General features: G+C 39.8%; 1 protein-coding gene across 1 annotated transcript in view; it reads left to right on the top strand.

Annotated features, from left to right (window-relative positions):
• Window positions 1–9,527: 9,527 nt before the first annotated feature.
• pcdh12 (protocadherin 12) overlaps window positions 9,528–23,579 on the top strand; it is a 26,495-nt gene continuing 12,443 nt past the window's right edge. Inside the window, exons 1-2 of the mRNA XM_079250619.1 lie at window positions 9,528–12,729; window positions 17,985–18,076. Of these exons, the coding sequence (XP_079106745.1) occupies window positions 9,862–12,729; window positions 17,985–18,076 (2,960 nt within the window). The 5' untranslated portion in view covers window positions 9,528–9,861. The remainder of the gene's footprint in view (window positions 12,730–17,984; window positions 18,077–23,579) is intronic.

Genomic DNA, 23,579 nt, shown 5'->3' with positions numbered 1-23,579 from the left:
CTCTAAAATGACGCATTTTTCGTCGCCATGGAAACCGAACAGAGAGAGTGCTGGAACTCAAACTCAAACTCAAACATGCGTTTAGGGGATAAAAAACAGTGCTGTTCACATGTCTGATGAGGATTCAACACTGTAACACTGTAGAAAGCTCAGAAAACTTGAAATACCATAATAGCACCCCTTTAACTAAATCTAAGAGACACATTAAAGTGACTTTAGCTTAAAATTAAATCAGTCCACATTTTGTTTCTGTCTTTAGCCTCTCCTGCAGATTTGGACATTCAGAATTAGATTAGATCTGAATGCAGGAATGAGCTGAAGATGCTGCTAATGCTGTCAGGACACAGCCGAGTAAAAACCCTTTTTATCCAGATTTTTCTCTCATCTCACAGCTCTCTGTGGGAAGTTTTAGCTAAATTAAATTAGGTTTTGTCACAAGTAGCTTGGCTGAGGATTCAAAGATGAAATCAACCATAAAGATGAACTAGATTTTTCAGATATTTTATCGCCTTACTATTTTTGTTAAGATAGAAAGGTTGGTACTCTTAATCCCATTAAAAATCAGCCAACATTAAACTATGGGTGCCTTGGAAATCATTCTGTTTAACTATAAGGGCATGTTACTTGCTTTTTAAACTCTGTAGTGTTTTAATCATGTTATTTATTAGGCCTGTGTATGACAATAAGGCATTCTATTCTATAAAATTCTCAAATGTTCAAAAACTGCATTTTATTTATGTCACTTATTCTAAAACTGTGAAGAATGATAAGATCATTCCAGAAACTAAATAATAAAATGTATTATAATCTTTCAGCAACCACTTTAATTGGATTCTCACATTTTATGGGTTCAATTTTCAATTTGATTTTAATAATATTGTTTTAGGATTTTTTTCTTATGTAGTGACTGTCAGTTGACATTGGGATGTTTTTTCTTCAGTGAACAAGTGGTAGAAAATAAATCCTTGTCATAAAAAAAGGAGGGATAAATCATTTAAATGTTTAGATTTCATCATCAACTGGGGTTTTTAAAAAAAAAGTGCACCTTCGTGTAGGTTTGATCATGATCATGTCACATATATGTTAAAACAAATGGTGATCAGTTTCACTGTTAAAGCTGGGGTAGGTAATCTTGCTCAGAGACCTTTTCTTTTTTTACTGTGGTTGAAGTGGTTCCTCGTCCTGATAGTAGTCTATATAGTTAGACCCCTCAGTTCACTGTAAATCTGTAAAAACTCTGACCAATCAAACCGTTCAGACCGAACTGAAGTTGTTAATATCTTATACTTCGTAAGCTTCTTCTCCCGGCTCCCCTCATCCCCCTCTATACCTGATAGCCACACCCTGCATATAAACAGCGTGTTAGGATGCAAATACAAAGTAGTGAAGAAGAAACTATGAAGGCAAACATGGCTGAGAAAATGCAGGAAGGATTTTCCGACCCAGCTCAGTTTATTGGCGTCCTCCCGCTAAACAGAAGAAGACAAAGTTGTTGATGGAAAAAGCTGCGAATAAAAAAAGTCTTGGATCACGCAAGGAGCAAAAACAGAGGGGGAGGAGCCAAGGCAGGGGGAGGGGCCAGGGCAGGGTGTCACTTTCAAATCTTGCTAGCTCCCCAACAATACCTACCTAAGCGTTAAGATAGCTAGCCTGGATAGAATTATTTAGTTGGTAGCTGCAATAACCTACAAATAAGTTGATTTAAATGGCGTTTGAGGTTTTCACCGTAGTTAGGTTGCTAGTCTGCTTGCTAAGCTAGTTCATTAGCATGTTAGCCCTAAGAGGATTTTTTAATTAATTCTTTAATTGTGTTATATAATTATAGTTTAATTCAATTAAATGTGAGTTTTAAGTTTTCACTCTAGCTTTACAAGCCTAAACTAGTTCTTTAGTCTGTTTGCAGCCTTGAGATGATTTTTCAGTAATCTAACCTTGTAAACATGTAGCTACAATTTATTTGTTCGATTATTTCTGAATTTCAGTTCGTGTATAAGTCATTTGGGACCTTGAAATAAAGAGTTTCTTTTCAAATGTCAGATGATAATGAAGAATCTCAAACAATTGTACGTATGCGTGTATGTGTATTTGTGTATGTGTGTATGTGTGCTGACTAAGGAGGTCAGTAGGTTTGGGTGAGGTGGAGGAAGGTCCACAATCACAGGAAGAAACAATGAACCTGGCAGACATGTACACTTCACAGACACAAAACACTGACACAGTAATGTTATGACGAAGCTGCTTTCTCTGCATGCCAATTTTTATTTGTTTTTTTTGTTTGTTTTTTACAATTGAGATAAGACAAAAGAAAATAACTCCCAGTTTGTTATTCAGTGTCTCCTTATTGTTCTCTGGTCATTCCAAATAAACAGAAAACGCATCATAACAAACTGCCTGATAGGATTTAATGAATGAGCAGACACTTAAAAAGCATTACTGCTGTATTACTGCTATAACCTGCAGTCCTGCTGAGATTCAGAGTAGCAGAAATCTTCTTTCATCTTCTAAATAACCCTGTCTGAGCTGCAGGAGTGAATGTAAACCTTATACTGCTGATTTCCCCCTTTCTACCCTTCCCTATGCAGGACATCCTGTCTCTGACCTCCACCATTAGCCTGTTCCTGTGACAGGAACCCCGTTCAGGAGAGAAGGCAGCAGAATGTAAAGAGGGGAAGGTGAAGAGGAGAGAGGAGGAACATCTGCAGATTTTGAAAGGAAAAAAAGCAAGGTGGAGGAAGAGGAGGCAATGTTAAGGAGGGAGCAGAAAGGTCAGATGGTGGCATGTAAAGAAACACAACAGCAGAACAATAGAAGGGGAGGTGAACAAGTTCAGTTCCGTGACTGAATGGATTTCAACAGACCCGTCTCATCACGTGTTGACATGTGGGATCGATAAATGAGATGAGCAGAGGGTTTAGGTGACTGTTAACAATGTCAGGCTTTCATCCACACATCACAGCATCTAAAACCGTCAACACAGCTGTTCATAGGAAACTTTTTGGCTTCAGTTTTATAGGTACGTTCCACGACAAAGCATGTTGGGAACTTTTTGATGGTATAATGCTTCCATTTCAAATAAGTTTCTAAATTCCAGGATCAACAACTTGATTAGTTTTATTGATTGCATATGCGACATAATAAATCATCTCTGTAGTCCATGCAGGAGGAAACATTAAAGCCTTTGTGCGGCCTCTTTAGGGCTGTGACGACATGCTTTTTCCCGATTTGATTCGATTCTGATTCTCTGGGTGTGGCAAGACGAGAGAGGTAGATCGGCTATCGTCGTTTGCGACAACGCCACCTTCATTAACTAATCATTGAGGAAAAAAACAACCCAGTAGCCAGACCATCATTCTGCTGCTATAATGCCCAAGAAGACAAGTAAAAAAATCAATAAAAACATTGAAAATGACAAAAATTTTATAATGGATTATTTTTATTTATTTGGAAAAAAAAATTTTAAATTGTGAAGCAAAAAATCCTGCTATTCCATTTTTTCAATTGGATTTCCCACCCATACCTCTTTGTGTTGATCACTGTACTTGCACATAAACAATGTTTATTTGATAAAGGAGAGAATTCCCTGGTTATGAAAACCAAATCTGAGTACGAAGTCACCAGCAAGCCACTACTCCCAGTTCGGGGGATTGTGAGGTGTCCCAAGCCAGCCCCCTCTTCTGAGTCCAAGTTGCAGACTCGAGTTTAGAGGAAATTAACTTGGCACTGGAGGGTCCAGGTTCAAGTCCCTGGTAAAGTGAATCACTGTGGGACCTTGACCAAGGCCCTTAATCCCCCAACTGGATGCTGGAATATGGCTGCTGGGTCAAACAGGAGACTGGTTTTATACATGTTTCAGAAAACCTTTAATCAAATAATCACTAAAATTGATTATTTGAATTGACTTCGCTCTTTTATAATCCTGACCAAAGGTTCACAAATCACTTTTCTCCACATATTTCTATAAAATCTTTGGCCTGTTGTTGTTTTTACGACTTCATAAAGTAAAGTGAATCAGATTCATGATCTAAATTAATTGGAACTCCTCTAAACTCCCCAAACTTCAGTCATTTTAATGAAACCAAGAACAAGTTTGCTATATTCTGTTATACACTCTCCATGTTAAACAGAACTACAAGCAATTCTTAATTTTTACAACGTTTACTGCATCAAAGGATCTATTTGTTATCTCCAGCCTTCAACAGAAGGCACTGTTTAACCAAAACATGCAAGTTTGGTGAAAATAAAGTTAAAAATGTAACCTTTTAAAAAACGTTTCCTCTACAGAACAAAGAAATAACATGAAGGTGTGACAAACAACACTGGTCCACCCAGTCAGTACTTTGATGTACTGTCATTAGGCTGGTTTAATACATGGAATATTACAGGACTTCGAAGTTCCAGATTTCTGAGGACATCAGCTGAGCAAATATCACATTTCAGCCGAAAATTAGATTTGATGTAAATAGTCACACACAGACACACAGGGTTTTATCTTCCCTTCAGAGTGGGGTGTTTGCATTCCTCTGGTCTGATCTTTATCTGGCAACATGTGGGTCAGCAGATCAACCATATCCTGCCACACACACCCACCCTGTCAGCGTAGAGGCTTTCAGCTGCTTTCAGAGCGGCTTCAGGCCAAACAAAAGGCAAATTTACTGCTAAGTGATGACAGCTAATGGGCTCACATATAAACACACACCATCAGGTGAAGCTCTCACACTGTTGCTGCTATCCCACATAGCAGAGCTTTTAAACTTAAAAAAAAAAAAAAAAAAACTTGGTGATTTTTTTCCTTCTAAACTTGGTGTAATGATTATTTATTTATTTATTTTTGCACCATGACTTGTCGTGCTGCTTGTAACAAGGCTGACTTTTACTCAGCGGCCTCAGGCCGAGGTGAGGTGAGGTTGAGATAAAATGACGTAGCTCCTGGGTACAGACTCCTTGGAGTCCTCATGACCTCTGGTACAGAGAAGCATGAAGTCCAGACTGAGAGACTGAAGGCTCTAACTCTTTTCAGACATGAAATACATAACAATCATTCTGTTACAATAACAACATTCAGACAAGCCTGCGACTGACTGAGCAGGGTTTGAACTGTGTGTTGTATTTCAGACAGTACATCGAGTGAGGGACATCATCCCAGTCATCAAAATAAGCCGCAACACAAACACAAATACTTTTAACCCACTTTTCATGATTTCATTTCGGTGAGAAGATGTGGAAAAAAGTCAACACTGTAGCTAATTAATGTCTGAATATAGACACTACTACTACTTATTTCCCACCACACATTCATCCATTCATTTCCTGAACCCGGTTAATCCAAGTAAGGGTGGCGGGGGAGCTGGAACCTATCCCAGCAGCCTTCGGGTGAGAGGCAGGGTACACCCTGGACATGTCGCCAGTCTATCGCAGGGCGCCACACATTCAGAATCTTAAACAAATAAAAGCAGAGAAGCCTAAATCTGCTGTTCCAGATCTACTATCCTGCAGCTTTTAGATGCATTCCTTCTCCAATTCACCTGGAACAGATGACTGAACTTCCTCATCTGCATGTCATTAAGCTCAGTAGAGGTCAGGTACCAAGCTATGTGTTAGATTCAGGTGTGTTGGAGAGGGGGATGTTCACACAGTGGCCACTTCTGTGTGGAGTTTGCATGTTCTCCCCGTGTATGCGTGGGTTCTGTCCAGGTACTCCAGCAACTTCCCACCGACTAAAACACATGCATGTTAGGTTAACTAGTTACTCTAAATTCTCCCTAGAAGGGATTGTGAGCATGCACGGTGGTTTGTCTCTTTTGACTGGCGACCTGGCCAGGGTGTACTCTGCCTCTCGCCCAGTTGTTGCTGGGATAGGCTTCATCTTCCTGTGACTCTGAATTGAACTGAACGGCAAACAAATTGGATAGATTCTGCTGGAGAATGGTTGCAACTCATAGTTACAGGTCATGTCATTCTTTTTAAAAGTCCAGTTCCGGTCAGACTGAAACAGTAACTTATTACTTATAGTTTCATGTAAACACATTAATGGAGCTCCTTGGTTTTCACTCAACACAGAAATCTGAATTGAACTGACAACATATCACTCTGCCTAACTTCTTATGGAGGCACAAAAAATGATAGAAACACATTATTTTAATGAGAGGAGAGAAAAAGCAGCTTGTGCGGACATTAATCCGTGTAATCAATCACTTTGTGAGGCTTTGACTTCTGTTCCGGAACAAAAACATTAGCTTTAGATTTGAAGGTTTCAACTTTAGCTGGAAAATGTTTAATCAGTGCCGCGTGACTCCAGCAGCTCCGTCCAGATGATCTCCAGCTGAGGATGAATGAAAGCAAATGTTGGAACGCTAGTAAAAGGTACAGTAATGTGAAACAGCCTCCGCTGTGCGGCTTTAAGTGAACAAAGTGGTTCGTACACACAAGAGCACACACACACACACACACACACACACACACACACACACACACACACACACACACACAGTTTCATACAGGTGGTGGACTAATTGGAGGCAGACCTGTGTGAGCGTGTGTGTGTTCTCCTCTGATTCCTGTGTAACAGAGAAAGGAGCCCAGTGTAATCTGATGGAAGCTGATGCTGTTTGTTTTGGAGATAACCTCGTCTGATTGGCTGACCTCTGTCCAGCCTGAACAGACTCCAGCTCGGGTTAGGGTCAACTAAACTGACCTCAGACATCACAGGAGGTCAAAGGTTACACGGTTCTAGTCACGTTTAGGACTTAATCGGTGGTTTTTATTCGGGTAACAGAGGATGCTGAAACGTTCTTCATCAGTGTGTTACTGGAATCAGATGTTTTCCCCTTTTGTTTTAAGCCAACTAAATTAATAAGCAGCTTTACTTTGAAGCTTCTTGGCTAATTTATCAGATTTAGGTTGTAAATCCTTCATCCTGAAGAGTTAACTTAAGTTTTCCATTAAAACTCCCTCACAACTTCCTCGTTCTGCTCCGATATTTTCATCAAGCCTTTAAACTGCTGGTTAAATTTCAAAGAAAAGAAAATTTCACAGTTTAGAGAGAGGAAACAAGTAATTAAGAGAATTTTCTGGATCAGGTCAGCTAGCAAAAACAGCTAGCACAGGTTCCTGATTATTCGAACGTATCATCAAACTATTATCACATGATTTTACTCAGTATCTGTCAGATGTTTCCATAGATTCCACCATTTACTTTTCTTCCTTACTTACCATATTTGTGTTTTCCATCACCTTGAAACACCAAATCACATCTGATCGTCTTATTGATCCATTTTGGGCTCAAACTCACAGTTCTCTCTTGTCAACTCCTTCATCATCCATCTCTCTTTGCTCTGTCCTTGGCAGGTGAAAGACGGCGAAGTGTTTTAAGGCCTTAAACATTCTCCTTCCCTCAGAGCCCGAAGGAAAAGCGATATGTTTGAACTTTCCTTGGCCTGGCTGTCTGTCAGCCTGCAGGGCATTTGTGAGGGCTTAATGTATGATAAATACTGTGCATGATGCACTCGGTCGATCTGCGATCTTTAAGCTCTAACTGGGTTTTATGGCTTTAGTGTCATATCTGAAACAAAAAGTTCAGAAATCACAAAAACAATGTTCTTGTCATGTATTTCTATTTCCCATGACAAGCATAGCAAAATCTGCACTCTTTTTTTAAAATTCAGTTTGTTAAGTATTTAGAGGATTGTTTCATGTCTACACCATATATGTATCTTTAGCAGATGGGCTTGCACTCGTCAGACAGTGTCAGAGGCGTCGTGTCAAAGCGTATCAAGCCATGATGTTTTCTGAGACGAACCAAGTAAGTTGTCATGGTTTAACCCTCTAATGCATGAATTTATGGAAAACAAAGCCACATTTTTGCACATGCAATATGTACAGAGACACTTCTCTTTGTCTTTAATATTGACATTTTATTCATTTATTTTATCTACTCTTATATAAATATCTTTAAAATAATATATTGTTATATTCATATATTACAATTGTATTCTATACAAATGTGGCAACGTGTTGGGTGACTCTCCCAATGTACACCAAAGTGGCAAAATTGCAAATAAACCATTTTCACTTATGAATATACCAGAAAACAGCCTTTAGATAGGTGTCCACGACGCATGAAAGGGTTAACCCTACGCTGAGTGAAAACAAACCTTTGAAACGTCAATAATTGCCAAATCTTCTTGGTTCCTTTTAATTTCAAGTTTATTTGAGATTAAAGGCAGATCTGCTGTGTTTACTTTGTGTGCAGATTAATTTTTTTGTTGACATAAACATTTAACTTAAATAACAACTAAAAGCTTAAAGGGACCAAACTTCATCTTGGTCTTTGACACTGGTACGCTACCTTCACACAGGTTCCTAACTCCCAGCCTCTGGGAATTAAGGATCCATCCAAACTCCTAAAAAGGGTCATGGATTAGTTTCCCTTCCCTGATTTCTCTACATAAATGTAAAATAATTAATGTGTCTCACCACATATTGACTTTTATTTTATTTCTGGAGTCAAGAGATAACAAGGCAACCCAAAGGGTAGACGTATATGGAGCTGGACATGACTGTCTTCATTTGTCAGGCTATATCTTAGATATCATGTAAATCACAAATAAAACCTCACAAATACTCAAATACGAACTTTGATGCACATAAATTCCAAGCGAAGCAGGATGTCTTCCCACTTGGTTTGGCTCTCAGCTCTTCTCACTAATAAACAAACCTGGAACTCCAAAAGAATGACAGAAATGAGCATCTGCTGTAATTTCCTGGAAATGTTTTGACCTCTGTGGCCATGCGGTTCAAGAAAAAACTCTGTAATTATATTTGGAGGAAAGCTGGAATGTGGATTTTGTCACATTGAGGACAGACTTCTGGATTTTCAGCCAGTTTACTCATCAAGGAGAGTTGTTCCCATCTTGGAAAAAATAACCAGATTTACCTCCTAGGATATACAATGCTCTTCAAAGATGAAGATGTTGTTTTTAAAAGGTGTTCCATAAAGGTCTTCAGTTTATTCTCTGAGCACGTCTGTTATGATGGTGACTTATCATCAGACCTGTGTTTGTGTTTTTTCTGTCAGCATGACAGACTATACGTCATTGTGATAAAGTTCAGGTAAATGTCTAACTACTGCAGACTGCCGTCCCACTGGGACGTAACCATTTTTCCAAGTGATTTAAGGGTCCAAACTGCAGCCCATGATGAGTTTGTGCAGACTTTTTGGGTGAGTTAATTGATGCAGAGGAGGTGTCATGTTTCTGTGAAAGCACTTCAGAGTTGTGCAGTTTCCTCAGGGCAGGAGTGCTTCTCTTTGTGTTGAGCCTGGATTACTTTGCATGTGGCCCGCCTCCTTAGTCTGGATTGGCTGGAGCTTCGCTGGCATGTGGAAACCCAAATCCAAACTTTCTCAGTTGGAGGAAAACTTCCCTGAGTTGAGGAGGATGAACTGAGAGGCAGGACGCCAGCAGTTGTGAGTGAGTAACAGCAGCAGCAGGCAGACTGAGGCTGGACATTTACAGAGAAAGAAAGGATGATATCTTAATTGTAGGTTTCTGTAATTATATCCTGACCAGACTAGAGGATTTACTTCTCAGTTTGGAAAGCTTTCCAGTAGTTTTCTGTTTTTTTGTTTGTTTTTTGGCATTTTTGTTTTCTAAGACAACTGTAGACTAACATGAAAGAAATTTAGATCGGAACACAAATTTTATTTGACAGACTGGATTTTTTTCCTTCTAGTTAAAAAATATTGTTATTTATCACAATTATTCAATTTTAAGTTTACAGAGTTAATCTTTCATGGTAAAAACCAAAACTTTAGAAACAAAAATGTTAGTATAAGCCGTGGGAAAGCGTTAATAACTTCTCACCATGATGCTGCTGGCTCTGCTTTTGGTTCTGAGTCTTCACTCTCGGACTCTGGTGTCTGAGTCATCATCGATAACCATCCAGTACCAGGTTCGGGAGGAACAGCCCGCAGGAACCCGGGTTGGCCGTTTGGTAGATGACCTACGGGACAGAGATGAAGAAGGTCCTTTAGAGGATTTTAAGGTGGTGGAGCAGGCCAAAGCCCTTCCTTTTGCTGTCACCACTCGAGATGGCGTGATCTCCACCCAGGGCCAGCTGGACAGGGAGGAGCTCTGCCGGGGATCGGATATGTGTGAGGTGGCATTCAGTGTCCTCTACAGGAAAAGTGGTGCTATAAACTGTCTGCGGGTTCGTGTGGAGGTGATGGACCTGAATGACCACAATCCCACCTTCCCAAGTGCTCTGCAGGAAGTGGAGATCTCAGAGACAGCCAGCATCCGCATGCGAATACCTTTAGATCGGGCAGTTGATCCTGATGCGGGGCCAAACGGCCTCCAGACTTACACACTGTCTGTTAACCCACACTTTGCTCTGGATGTGATGGCTGCTCCAGGTGGGACAAAACAGGCGGAGCTAGTAGTGATCAAAGAACTGGACAGGGAAGTGCAGAACTCCTTTGACCTCACCCTGGTAGCATGGGATAAAGGGAATCCTCCAAAGTCTGGGAGCACCTTGGTGCGTGTTAAAATCCAGGACTCAAATGATAACAGTCCAACGTTTGAGAACAACAGTCCCACTGTGACACTACCCGAGGACACAGCTCTTGGGACAACCATTATTAAGCTCAAGGCCACTGATCCAGATGAGGGCACCAATGGGGAGGTGGAGTACTCTTTCAGCAAGCACACCCATCTAGATGTTCAAAAGCTATTCCATGTGGATCCACAAACAGGAGAGGTGATTGTAAGAGCACCTCTGGATTATGAAGTCCACTCGTCTTATGAGGTAATCGTACAGGCCATCGATCATGGTCCTAACGCGATTCCTGCTCACTGTAAACTGCATGTTAAGCTTATAGATGTCAATGATAATGCACCGAGGATCCGCACAACCTGGATTACATCTGCTTCAGCTGGTGGGACTGTACTGGAGGGAGCACCAGTTAACACTTTCCTTGGCCTTGTAATGGTTTATGATGCAGATTCAGAAAGAAATGGGGAAGTAAGTGCTGCCCTTCAGGAAAGATCTGGGCCTTTCCACCTTGAACAGTTGCATAGCAACAGCTATAAGATTGTTACCGGTGGCTACATGGATAGAGAGAAAGTTTCAAGTTATAACATCACACTTCTTGCTAAGGATCATGGCTCCCCCCCTCTGATTTCAATTGAACACCTCACTGTTTCTGTTCTGGATGTGAATGACAACGCCCCAGTGTTTTCTGTCCCTATCTATAAGGCTTCCTTAAAAGAGAACAACTCCACAGGCTACAAAGTTCTCCAAGTTGAAGCCCATGATGATGACCTGGAGTTCAACGGAAGAGTCTCCTACTTCATAAGAAGCCCTACTGACCAGAAGACAAAAACAGAACTCTTCTCCGTGCATCCCAAAACTGGCATCATAAGTGCCCAGCAACATATAGATTTTGAGGAATCTCACACTTATGCTTTCATCGTGGAGGCTGTGGACCACGGACATCCCCCATTGACGGGCACGGCCACTGTGCACATTGATGTTGAGGATGTAAATGACAACTATCCGATCATCCAGGAGCCGAAACCAAGAAAGGGAGTAGCTCATGTGAGCATACCTGTCAATGAATACAAGGGGGAGATTGTGACGGAGTTGGGGAATGATACAGAGGATAAACCCACCACTTTGTCAATTGATCACTCTATAAAAGAGGGATTCACTGGATTTCTTGCATCCACAATAAAGGCTGAAGATCTAGACACAGGACTTAATGGAGAACTTCAGTACGTCATCACTGATGGAAACCCATATGACCTCTTCTGGTTGGATGAAATGACAGGTCAGCTCTTTGTTAATACCACTAATGCTACTGAGCTCATAGGGAGAACTTTTACAATGGACCTTACAGTATCTGACATGGGCACTCCTAGTTTGGCCACTAAAGCATCTCTTGAGGTGACTTTCATCAACCTTAAGGACCATCTGAAGAACTCTTCACCAGGAAACAGAGGGCAGCTCAGCTTCACAATGATGATTGCAATCTGCTTGGGTGCAACGTGCTTGCTTCTCCTCTTGGCTATTGCTTTGGTTACAACTTTCTGCCGCCCTGACAAACGAGACAACCGGGCTTATAACTGCAGACAGGCTGAATCCAGCTACACTCGCCATCCTCGACGCCCCCAGAAGAATATCAGAAAGTCTGACATCCAGCTCATTCCAGTCATCAGAGGCCGGAAGGAGGAGCCTCTTGAGGACAGTGAGGTCCAGCCGCTGACTCCACCTCCACTCTCTGAAGACCAACAAACTGAGAGAGATTACAATTTCATACCATCGATGATGAACACAAGCTTCCATTCTCAAGGCTATCTAGAAGGAGATACCTCCCAACATGTTGCCCATCACTGCAAAACACTAAGAAAACCTGGAAACATTGAACTTGATGGGACACTGCCTCTGACCCCTGCCACATCATATCAAACTCTACGCAAATCCAGAAACCCTTCTTCATCTTCATCAGTCTCACATTCTAGTACCTTAAAGCACCACAAGCTGCAGCACAGTGGAGAAGAGAGAGGACCACCCCGTTCGGCATCCCAGGCAACTCTCAGGAGACCGAAGACGTCGGATGGTCGAGGAGGACACGACGCAGAACATCAGCAGATGCTAAGGAACCTGGTTCGTCTCTCAATGGCAGCACTCGGAGACTCCATTGAGCTTTCCTCGGCTTCACCAGAAGTGCAGGTAAGATGTGATATTTCATCTCCTTCCAAAAAATACCTGACATTTTAGGCCCTGTGCAGGGGACACCAGGTTGCATCAGTATTTGGATGGTAATTGCTGTGCAATGCTTGCTTCAGTACACGTGCTATACATCCATGTAACCAGAAAAGCGTTAGCTGAAAGCTTAACAAAACCAACCCTTTAAGGTCCTGGTCTACCATTTGGTAGAGGTAAATTTGCAGTGATGTTGATGAATTTCTTTTAAAAATTGGGGAATTTAACCTACCTGAACATCTCAACCAATTAGTCTGGATATGTAAAACCCAAACTAAGTGTTTGTTATAACACTACTGTTTCAAATGTAAACTATTTCACTTTTTCACTGCTGTTGCATGATTGACTTAATCTCTTTTAACATACCAACCATTTGTTCAAACAAATAAAAACATTTGTTCTAGAACACAAAGAAACTTTTTTTTTTTTTAACCTTTTTGTTAGTGTGAAAGTTAAAGGGTTAAGAAAGGAGAAAACAAGTCAGACCACAAGCACTTAAATACACAAATGTGTGATAACAAGAGAACAGGGCTTAAGGGGTATGAACATGCAAAAAAAACAAACAAGAAAAAAAAACAAAAAACACCCATTTCTGAGGACTACATATCAGTAATCCATCATAAAAACTTGCAATGTCTTCACAAACTTGTAACTGAAAACAAGCACAGCCTTCATTAAAACTCTTTACATTATCTCTTTAGAGTAAAACTCATCAAGTTTTGAAGCTGCATTCGCGGCAGAACATGCTAACGTTACTGCAAGCTGAACTGACAAATGTTCTCATTTACATGACATTAATGACTTCACTAATCTACATTATGGTTTTTTAATGTCCTCTTATTTACATTCGACTCTATAGCGTAGACATTAAGGCTAATGTGCTGCTGCTGGCTCTCGTTTAAATGCCATTTACTCAGAACCAAAATGTGTGATCACATTTATTTCAACATGTGCTTACAGTTAGCGTCGGTGTAATTAAGTGTCTCCCCTGCAGGCTTTGAGATTAATCTGATGTGAAGTCCATTAGAGAGTAAAGATGAAGGGCCTCCCTCCTCCTCCACCTCACCAACACACCCACACACACCCACACCCACACACATGGCAGCTTCCTTCACATTTTCCCAGCAGCCGCTCTGCTTTTTCAGCCTTCTGTATGATGACTTACTCAGACAGCTTGGAGGCTGGAGTTGGGTGGAAGTGTGTGTGTGTGTGTGTGTGTAAGAGTGAAGGAGTATAAGTAGCTGATGGATCAGTATGATGCCTAAAAACAGTACGTTTATTCAAGTGCTCATGTATCACAGACAAAAATCCCTCCTGAGAAACTCAGACAGTCCTTTTTTCTCCTTAACTGAATATCAGATATCAGATTCATATTGAAAGCAGGTAGGGAGGAGGAGGAGGAGAAGGAGGAGGTGAGCTCCTTTTATTCTCTGTAGGATGGCATGTCTGAGAGGGGGGAGTTTGAAGGCAGCCAAAGTAAGCTGGGATGTGTTTTTAGTGTAAGCTAACACCGCCCTGACACGCTGCTCTGTCACTGATAAATAGCCCCCAAATCACTTTTACTGAGCTGAGCTGCAGCAGGAGGGAAGAAAAACAGATCAGCCTAAAAACAGCAGCTCCGAGCAAAGCACGAGACTGAAACAGAGCCGTCAGCTGCAGACACCAAATCCACTCAGACCTATCTAATGGAGCAGGCTAAAAATATCTTCTTCAGATTTGCAAATATTAATAAAAGAGAGCTAAAATAAAACATACTGGGTTAAATATTGATGTATTTAAAGCCTAGCACAGTGTTGTTTGGTAATACAGCACCAGTATCACACCAAATTCTGCTAAAACACATAAACCATGAATATTTTTTTTATTCATTTTCATTTCAAACCAGTGTCCTTAAAGCTGTGCAACTGCAAACTACCAGTTAAAATCTAAAGAGGAATAATAGAAATTTTCCCATAATTGAAGGTCATCTAAAAATATTAGGCATGAAGAAAAAAGGGCTTTAATGAGCGTCATTGGAAGACACTGTGGCGATCAATAAATCAAATCTGCAAGAACATATTATATCGGTAACATACGTGGCTTATATGTCTATTAAAGTAGCAGCACTCGGTTATTTAGACATTCACATGAACGTGCTGCGGAAAATCAGTGACATTTGCTTTTGTAAAAAATCTGAAAAGTACAGTAAAAGTATATAGCAGCAAAGACTTCCTCATCTTATTTCACGCCATGGTTACAATTTATTAAAGCTGTTAGAAACTGATATGAATGCATCTTCATGCTGCTTACGTCGGTACAGTAGATGGTTGCAGGATGTTTTTCTGAAAGGAAATTATCTACAAACTGCAAAGCAATGTGGACGAAAACGGAGTACTCGAATAGGATTTGTGGAATTGAATTTTGTGATTTATCCTTCCTGTCATCGGATCAAAGAGGACAGATGTTAGCAGATGTCCAAAGTGCAACAATTGGTCAAACATGGCTTTTGGATGAAATATCTGTTTTCTACATGTTTAGGCTCATTAAACTGCCAGTTTCTTCCTCTTGATGGTTTTGTTGGACTTCCAGCAACAGGCAAAGTATCAATCAACAGCAAATTAGCTTCTAGACTAACGCTGTAGCACATTTATATTTATGTAATTGTACTTATGTTTATTTATGATCTCTTTAGAGGAGCGTGGATAGATATTTTATCTTTCATTAAACTTTAGGATACATTAAATGCTGAAATAAACATTTAAAAAAGTTTTATTCCTCTGCATTTGGCTTGTGTTAAAAAAAATTCAAAGGCATCAAACTAGAACAGAAAAATGTTGTCAGAAAACAGAGGTTGCTGTTATTTCTTTAATAAGATGATCATGAACAGGAAGATCTGAACTGCATTACTGCTAATGTGCCTGCAGAAGAATGTTACTTGGTGTGTAACGGATGTAGCGACATTGTACAGGAAAGAACAGCATGTTGCGGACATTGTTTGTGGCTGACGGAAGAATGGAAGCGAGCGCGTCTCTGAAAGGGGTTTTGTGTTTGAACTGTCTGCTGTTTGGTTCGCTTAAGTGATCTACATTCAGAAAATTGTGCATTGTTTGTCTGATTCATTTAATTTCTTTTTGATTGTTGTTGTTTTAAACATTAATAATTAAGAGATTTTGTGTCTCAGTTTGAAATGAGGACGCACTGATTATCTAAAGTACTAACCCCTTTAAAGAGGGGGGCTCTTCATATGCAGCATTTTCATTGGCATGGTTCCTGCTCAGTCCAACTATTACCCCAAAAGAATCACTTCCACAAGAAGAGAAGCTTCCACTAAATGGAAGCTTCTCTTCCATTTAGTCAGAAATTGTGCCTCATCTTTCACAAATTCTGCCTTTTACAAGTCTGGTGTGGAAATAAGTACAGCTGATATGGTGACTTTTGGCTTTTATTAACACCTCAGTGGTGACTATATGAGCTTCCATAGAATAAATACTGACTGCAAGTATCCTACAATACATCACTGTTTACTTGGAATATGCCAAACATAGACATTAGAGACAATTAGACCAGAAGCAGAAAGGATTAAAGTTCAGATTTATAAGATTTACATTCATTCACATTTGTCTTCATGCAACACTTCTTCATGGATTTTAGCATTTCGCTTCTTGTCTTTTCGCAGCAAGTTGAGTTCTTACATTAGGAGCACCATGAAGAAATACAATTATATCATCATCAAATATGTCGCACAAATCTCCCCAATCTGAACATCATGACTAGTTGGACTTTAAGTTGAAGTAACGTTGTGAAGTTGAAACACCGACCCGTGTCATTGAGGGCAAAAGTCACTGCCTACGCCCAGCAGACAGAACAAAGACCGCAGCCGGACCCAACAGCCTCACGTGAATCCTATTAGAAAGAGGAAGAGGCCTCCTCGGTTCGCCTAGATCGCCCCAAACTCTCATCAGCCCAGTTGGCACTCATCGAGCTTCAAATGTTTCTCTCCTCACTTGAGGTCGCAGAGGAAGAGGCCTTCTGTGCACTTGGGAGGTGGGGGAGTTACTCTTCACTTCCACACAGACACACACACACACACACACACACACACAGACACACACACACACACCTCGACATATTTTGGCATCCATCCTGGAAGGAAGCCGCCAAATGAAGAATAGGCTTTTACGTAGAGGCCATTTCCTGTCGCTGCTGCAGCATACACATGAAAAAACACACATTTGCAACAAAGCTAATAAATTAGCATGTGCACATATACACACACACACTCACCTTTCCCTCAGTGTGTGTGTTTCCTCCCTGGTGTGCAGCGTGTATCCGCCCTATAGCAGAGCTGTCAGCAGAAAAGCCAGCAGTGAGACGGACAGATTTACTCTGTTCTCACACTGTTACACTAAAAACAAAAATTCACTTTCCTCCCAAGTGTTGCTGTGTTCGTTGTTCAACTGCCGTGGAGCAGAGAAGCAGTCAGTGGTCCTGATAAATCCAGGGACAGAAGACATAACAAACCGCACTGAATCCCGTATCAGGACCGTTTCCGTTCAGCTGTTCGGTGTTTAGTGGGAACACAGCAAACTATAAAAGTCATGCATAAATAAACAATCAGGTGGAATCACAGGCTGTGAGGCTTATCAAGGTACCTTCAATTCAGCTCGGGATTTCCACTTACATCAGGCTGTTTCACTTTCACCACTTTGCATTACCATGGCAACTGGTGCTGGAAACCTAACCTGCTCCGGTGCAGATTATGTAACCTAAAACAGAGGCTGAATCTACTGAAGCTTGTTCCAAAACAAAGTTCAATCTACTTTACAACCATCGGTGAACTCTAAAAACTTTCTGATCTTATGGCTGAAAATGAAGATGGACATTTCCACTGACAATGAAGCCACTGGCTGGCCTTCATTTGCTTCTTTATCAGCTGGAACAATGCTTGGAAACAGCCAATGTTACATCTTGCAGAGTTAAGACTAATCTTTCTCATGTATCAACACACACACACACACACACACACACACACAATTAATTTAATTTGAAACATACAAGTATTATCAGCATTGGCAGGTTTTAAATGTTGCTGATGAAGAATAGCAGCAAGATGGCATTAAATGTAAAAAAAAAAAGTTATTTAGGAATAATTAAAGAAACATTACCTCATGTCACCCTGTGAGTTTAAACATTATTTATACTTTCACCTTCATCTCTCTTTTTTCCCTCTTTTCCCATTGCAGCAGATCTCTCAGCTCCTCTCCCTCCTCCACCAGGGTCAGCTTCAGCCCAGGCCTAACTTTCGCGGGAACAAGTATTCTCATCGCAACGGCAGGTAAGTCAGATTTTTACTTTCTCAATGAATGACATTTACTCCATCTATATCTAAAAAAATATGATCACGCTTGTTTATTTTTAATCAAATCAAGCATCAAGTCAGTTTTATGTAAATGAGTGTCGGGCCCATTAGATGCAGACGCAGGTCCAGGTTTTCTGCTGTTAATTTATTCTGATTTTATATGAGTAGAATCAGAGTTTGTGAAAGATATATGACCAACTGCAGGCCTATGTGTAAAGCAGGAAGCCTATGTAGATTTTATGTCTTGCTTAAAAGAATTTTACAGCGTATGAGGTGAGCCACGACCCTCATGGTTTGTGGCTTTAAGTCAGTCAGTGTTGTCAAAAGAAAATTGTTGAAGAAAACACTGATGTTAATGAGTTTTATGGACCATTTCCTCCCAAAAATAATTTGTTTTTATTCTCTTAGAATTAACCCCTTGTATTTCTTTGCCATGGGTCCACATCATGGCAGCTATAATTGTCCTAAGCAATACCTTAAGAGGCACATGGAAGGAGAAGAAGTATTTTCCTGCAGTGCAGTCATCGCTGCACCTGAAACCACTCATAATTAAAAACATGTTCATTTCTAGAAGATTTTTCTTCACTTATGGCCACTGTCCTTTGACAGCTGTGTTTGGCATTTTAAGTCATTTCTGTAGCCATCTTTACCACTACATGTCAGTAATTCTAGCTTACCATACCTTTAAGACTCAGACAAGTCCTGGGCTGTACTAACATGGAATAAACTGAGATGTTGAATGGTGCAACGAAAATACTTCACAAATTAAAAACAGCCATGACTGACAAAATTGCATTTGGATCACAATCTGGCTGTCTATGTTTCCATTCATAAAACTGGTAAATACCTAGGTGTCATGATTGACTAGCTGTTGTCTTAGAAAGACTTTGAAACAATCTGAAAACAAACAAACAAACGGAAAAAAAAAAAAAAACCTAGAAAAAGAAAAACAGATAAAAGGATCTATTTCCTCCAACTCGAGGCTCTTTGGGGCAAGTAAACAAGTCATTCCTGTTCCACTGTTCAATAACTTTTGGTTTCAATGTTTGTTTGGGAAAAATCTAAACTGCACAAACTAATGATAATGGATTCTTAGATTATCGGGCGACATTGACAGTCCATGAGACTTCCTATGAGAGTATGCTGAGACTGGCCAAGAGGATAATGATACATGAACCCGATTCAACAGAGAATATAAACTCCACCTGACTGAAGATACCAAAGGTCAATAAAGTCGGATTAAAAAACTCTTTTGTACATCGGTCCATTCTGAAAGTAAACACGTGATGCAAAATAAAAATTAGACATGTTTCTGACAATAAAGTATCATGAGATCGAACTAGCATAATCCTGTTGACCTTGAAGTGATCCAACTTTTGGATTTAGTTCAAAACACCCAGAAACCCTGAAGGACAGAGCCGCTTGTTGACTCTTTCCTTCTCCTGTCTTTTCATCATCATCCTCATGTTGATGCCAGAGCCAGCTGGCTGTGATCGCTGCTCCACTCTCTGATCAAACCAGGATTCCTCTGATAGCAGAACAGTTGGACATTAAAGGGGAATGCCACCAATTTTAAGACCTAACAGATGTTTCCTCAAGAGCTGCTTTACAAGGCCATTGGGATTCAGACACAAAAATGTGCTCTTTTTGTACCTACCTGACTTAAAGTCAGAGGTCAGCTGTATCGTAAGACATCACCTTTCAAACAGGATGCTGCAGCTTGAAACAGATTTTAAAAACTTAATAGCAATCTGACAAAGACTGTCCAAAACTAGCACTGAGCTACACCTCACTTTGACTTTTTGTATATAAAATAACTATTTAATCAATCAATCAGTTAAATTTTTATTTATAAAGCACTTTTCATATATTAAAAACATAGCAGAGAGTGTTACACATTCATGTGTTTGTACATGTGTCATGAGACTAAAACCCCAGAAAATCTCCTGAAACAAGAATTTACAGCATCAGAGAGAAAACTTTTATCAGAATGAATTGATTCCACTTTGGAAGGGGATATCTTCTTCTTTGTACACACAGGGTCAAGTTTAGAGTCATTAAAACCATAATTAAGCCCACGTAGTTGGATTCCTTACACAAGCATTTAGAGGAATTTTTTTTTTTCTTTTACAGGAAAACCATTTCTAGATTAATTTTATCCTTATGAAGATGTTCTATATGAGTTTGTCTGTTTAAGACAACGGGTCATAGCTCTCAGACACTTCTGTCTAAAATCAATTTAATATTGACGCGTGAACATTTACAATAGAATTTTAAGTCACAAGTTCTTAGAATTAAAATAATGCTCCCAATTACAGAGAAGTGGATTAAAAATTGGGCATTGTAAAGTAAGAAGTTTCGGAATGTGTTAAAATATTTGCCCACTGGGAATCTAATTTTGCGCCTTTACCCAGTCTGCAGATAGCACGCATGACTGAGACCATAAATAAAGTTCTGCAAATCAGCTCAGTGTGAAAGTTGGACTGATTTAGACACAGTGTGTAAACATAAGTACATAATAGGGTAGCAGATTTAATACTTAGCACAAGGCCTATACAAGGCCACTGGATGCAGATGCTTGTAATCCACTGTATTATAATCTGTGTATTATAAATGTGTATTATAATATATATAATAATAAAACTCATTAACTAACAATATAAAATTTATAATATTCTAAATGTGTATTATGTATTATAGATCTCTTAATAGTACTATCTAATTAGATTGTGCTATTATGTGATTTAAAATCCTACCATTTATTTATAAGTGTGATAATTAGGGTCCAAGCCATATGAAGTATGGGACAAACATTATAAGCACATTGAGCAAATATACAACCCTCTAAACACACACAACAGGCCCAACAATCTATGGTCTGCATGGACTCCAATGCAAAAATTACTCTACAGCGCCACCTAGGCAAAGAAAAAGTCCAAAAATGAATTGGGTACTGAACATCTGCTTTGATGTCGGAAAAAGAAATTTGGCACACATATTTACCAGCCCAAGAAAAGCAAAACAGTCAAATAAACACCTGTTGCCACGGCAACATGGTGTCCGCTGTCACAGTATGTTTTATCTTGTGTTTTCTCGTTTCCTGCTTTATTTTGTAGAGTTGTGTCTTGGTTCCTTTTTTGCTTTTCTGTTAGTTAATTTTTACCTGGACTCAGTTGATCACCCCCGTGTCTTGTTCTGTTTCTGCCAGCATTCATAGTCCTCGGTTTTACTTCTGTTTGCTGGCTCATTAGTTCTGTTAGCTTTCCTATGTCTGCTTGCCTTTAGCTCAGTGATCTTTAATTAAAACCTTTATTTTCTGCATCTCTGGCTCCGGTCTCTGTATTTTAGGCCCACACCTCCACCACACCCGTGACAGTCTACCATCTGTATTCGTTGTATTTTAACAAACTAGTCTAAGGAGATTCATGTGATTGACTCCAAATTCAGCGTGGAGCTTCGTGACATGTATTGGGCCAAACGGTATTGAAATTTCTGTAATAGAACAAACCATCTTTCCGTGGCCACCCACGGAAAAAGTCTCTCGCCATGAAACACACTTTACTCTTATATCCATAGAAATACATGGGATCTGCACAAAAACTGACCGCACTCATATCTGTTAGGTCCATAACACATTACATCATGCCGAGTTACACTAAATAGATGAGACGGGTGGCAGGGACCACGAGGCTTGGACTCGATGGATGCTTTTTGACGCTTTAATTTACTTTATGCCCTCCCAGTACCCTGTTTCTGTCTCAACACTTTCTGGGAAAAATATGTAACACGTACAAAGGGGGGAAGAGGGGCTGTGTTCCCTTTAAGCTTCCCCTATAAGTACACCCCTGGTCAGAGCACCTCAGCAGGCAAAGCAAGACAGGATTAATAGACAGATTAAAAAGGTTTATAAGTTTACAAATAGGTGAGGTAAATGGTAACAGAAACCACAGAAAAAGAGTTTTTTTTGTCAACAGCTTTTCTCTGTCTGCTCATTGACCTTTGAGTTGGGAACTTCTAGTTTAATTCATAGTAGTTAAAAGTAAAGCTGATAATTGCCTTCTTCCATGTTTTTGACCACTTGACCAGCTGAGACTGAAATAACAGCATGATATAAACAAAGTCAAACAGCCACTGCCACGGGAAGAGTGTCTCATAACCTCAGAGTTTTGAAATGTTTGTCCATGAAGGCAGGTTGAAACAGCTTTATTATGAGTGATTCACAGACTCTGACAGGAAGCAGGTACCCCAGCAACACTGTGGCAATGAGATTAGATCTGACATCACCTGCACACAGATCGCTGTTTAAATATAATCACACACAGACACACACACTTTCTACTACTGCACCTTTATACCTACTGACATGTAGCTGGGGGATTAATACTCTTTTAATTTTTGATGAGCCCTGTTGTCAGAAATTAAAATCAAATCAACTAAAGATGGTTCACAGAATCTTCAGGAAAAGAATGAAATGTTCATGCTTTCCATCAGTGAAAATCCTGTGAGCTCAGCCTTTATCTGTTGAACTCTTCCTGTCTGAGCCTGACTACTGCTGTGGTTGTGTGTGGTTATCAACGGATTTGTCACCAGCAACCTCAAGAATTTTTATCTCATGAAACCTCATTACACTGGCCCTTTGACTGTTTGGATAAAGAAGAACAAACAAACAAAGCCAAACTGTGATTACAAGCAATATAAAAGTGTACAATGGTAGCTTTTCTTCATGCTAATTATCCATATAAATTTCTCATACATTTTGTTAAAGTTTTAAACAGTGGGTTACTAATGAGCATGCTATTGAATCTTTTTAAAAGAAACCAAATATTTTAGAACAGGGCTATTTAATTCTGTCCTACGAGGGCCAAAGTCCTGCAGGTTTTTCTTGTATCCCTGCTTCAACTCCTAACTCCCTCCTAACTCGAATTACACAGATCCAATAGCCTATGAAGTTTTGTATAATGATTCATTTAACTGAGTCATGCATGGTAAAACAGGGATATATTGAAAACCAGGACTGCAGCCCCCGTGGGATCAAGCTGAATAGCACTGTTATAGAGAAATAATAAGGAAGTATATTACCATAAAAACAGACTAATCTATTAGGGTGTTTGCAAAACTATTGGAATTATCCTAAAATATGATGATAAATCCTGTTAATAATCTTAAACAAAACTATTTTGAATCAAAATCAGATGCAACTTTTAGAGGAAAGAGGCTATGCTAGCATATTAGCATCTCTGAGTTAGCCTACTTTTCCATTTGCAATACAACATCTACCGTCCAATAAGCGACATTACTTAGTATCGATCAATTGGTTAAGTGAGTTAATTTCCCTAAATATTGGAGGATATTAATGTTCATATAACCTTAATAATTTTTATATATGCTTTAGCTTAGAATGACCAGATGGCCTAGCTAGCATTTGTTAAAATTACCAGCTTAATTGTTTCTGAGTTTGTCCACTTTTCAATAAGTAGAA

Source organism: Telmatherina bonti (assembly GCF_933228915.1).
Source record: "Telmatherina bonti genome assembly, chromosome: 12".
In the NCBI taxonomy this organism is placed as follows: domain Eukaryota; kingdom Metazoa; phylum Chordata; class Actinopteri; order Atheriniformes; family Telmatherinidae; genus Telmatherina; species Telmatherina bonti.
This window is presented reverse-complemented; position numbering and strand designations above follow the sequence as displayed.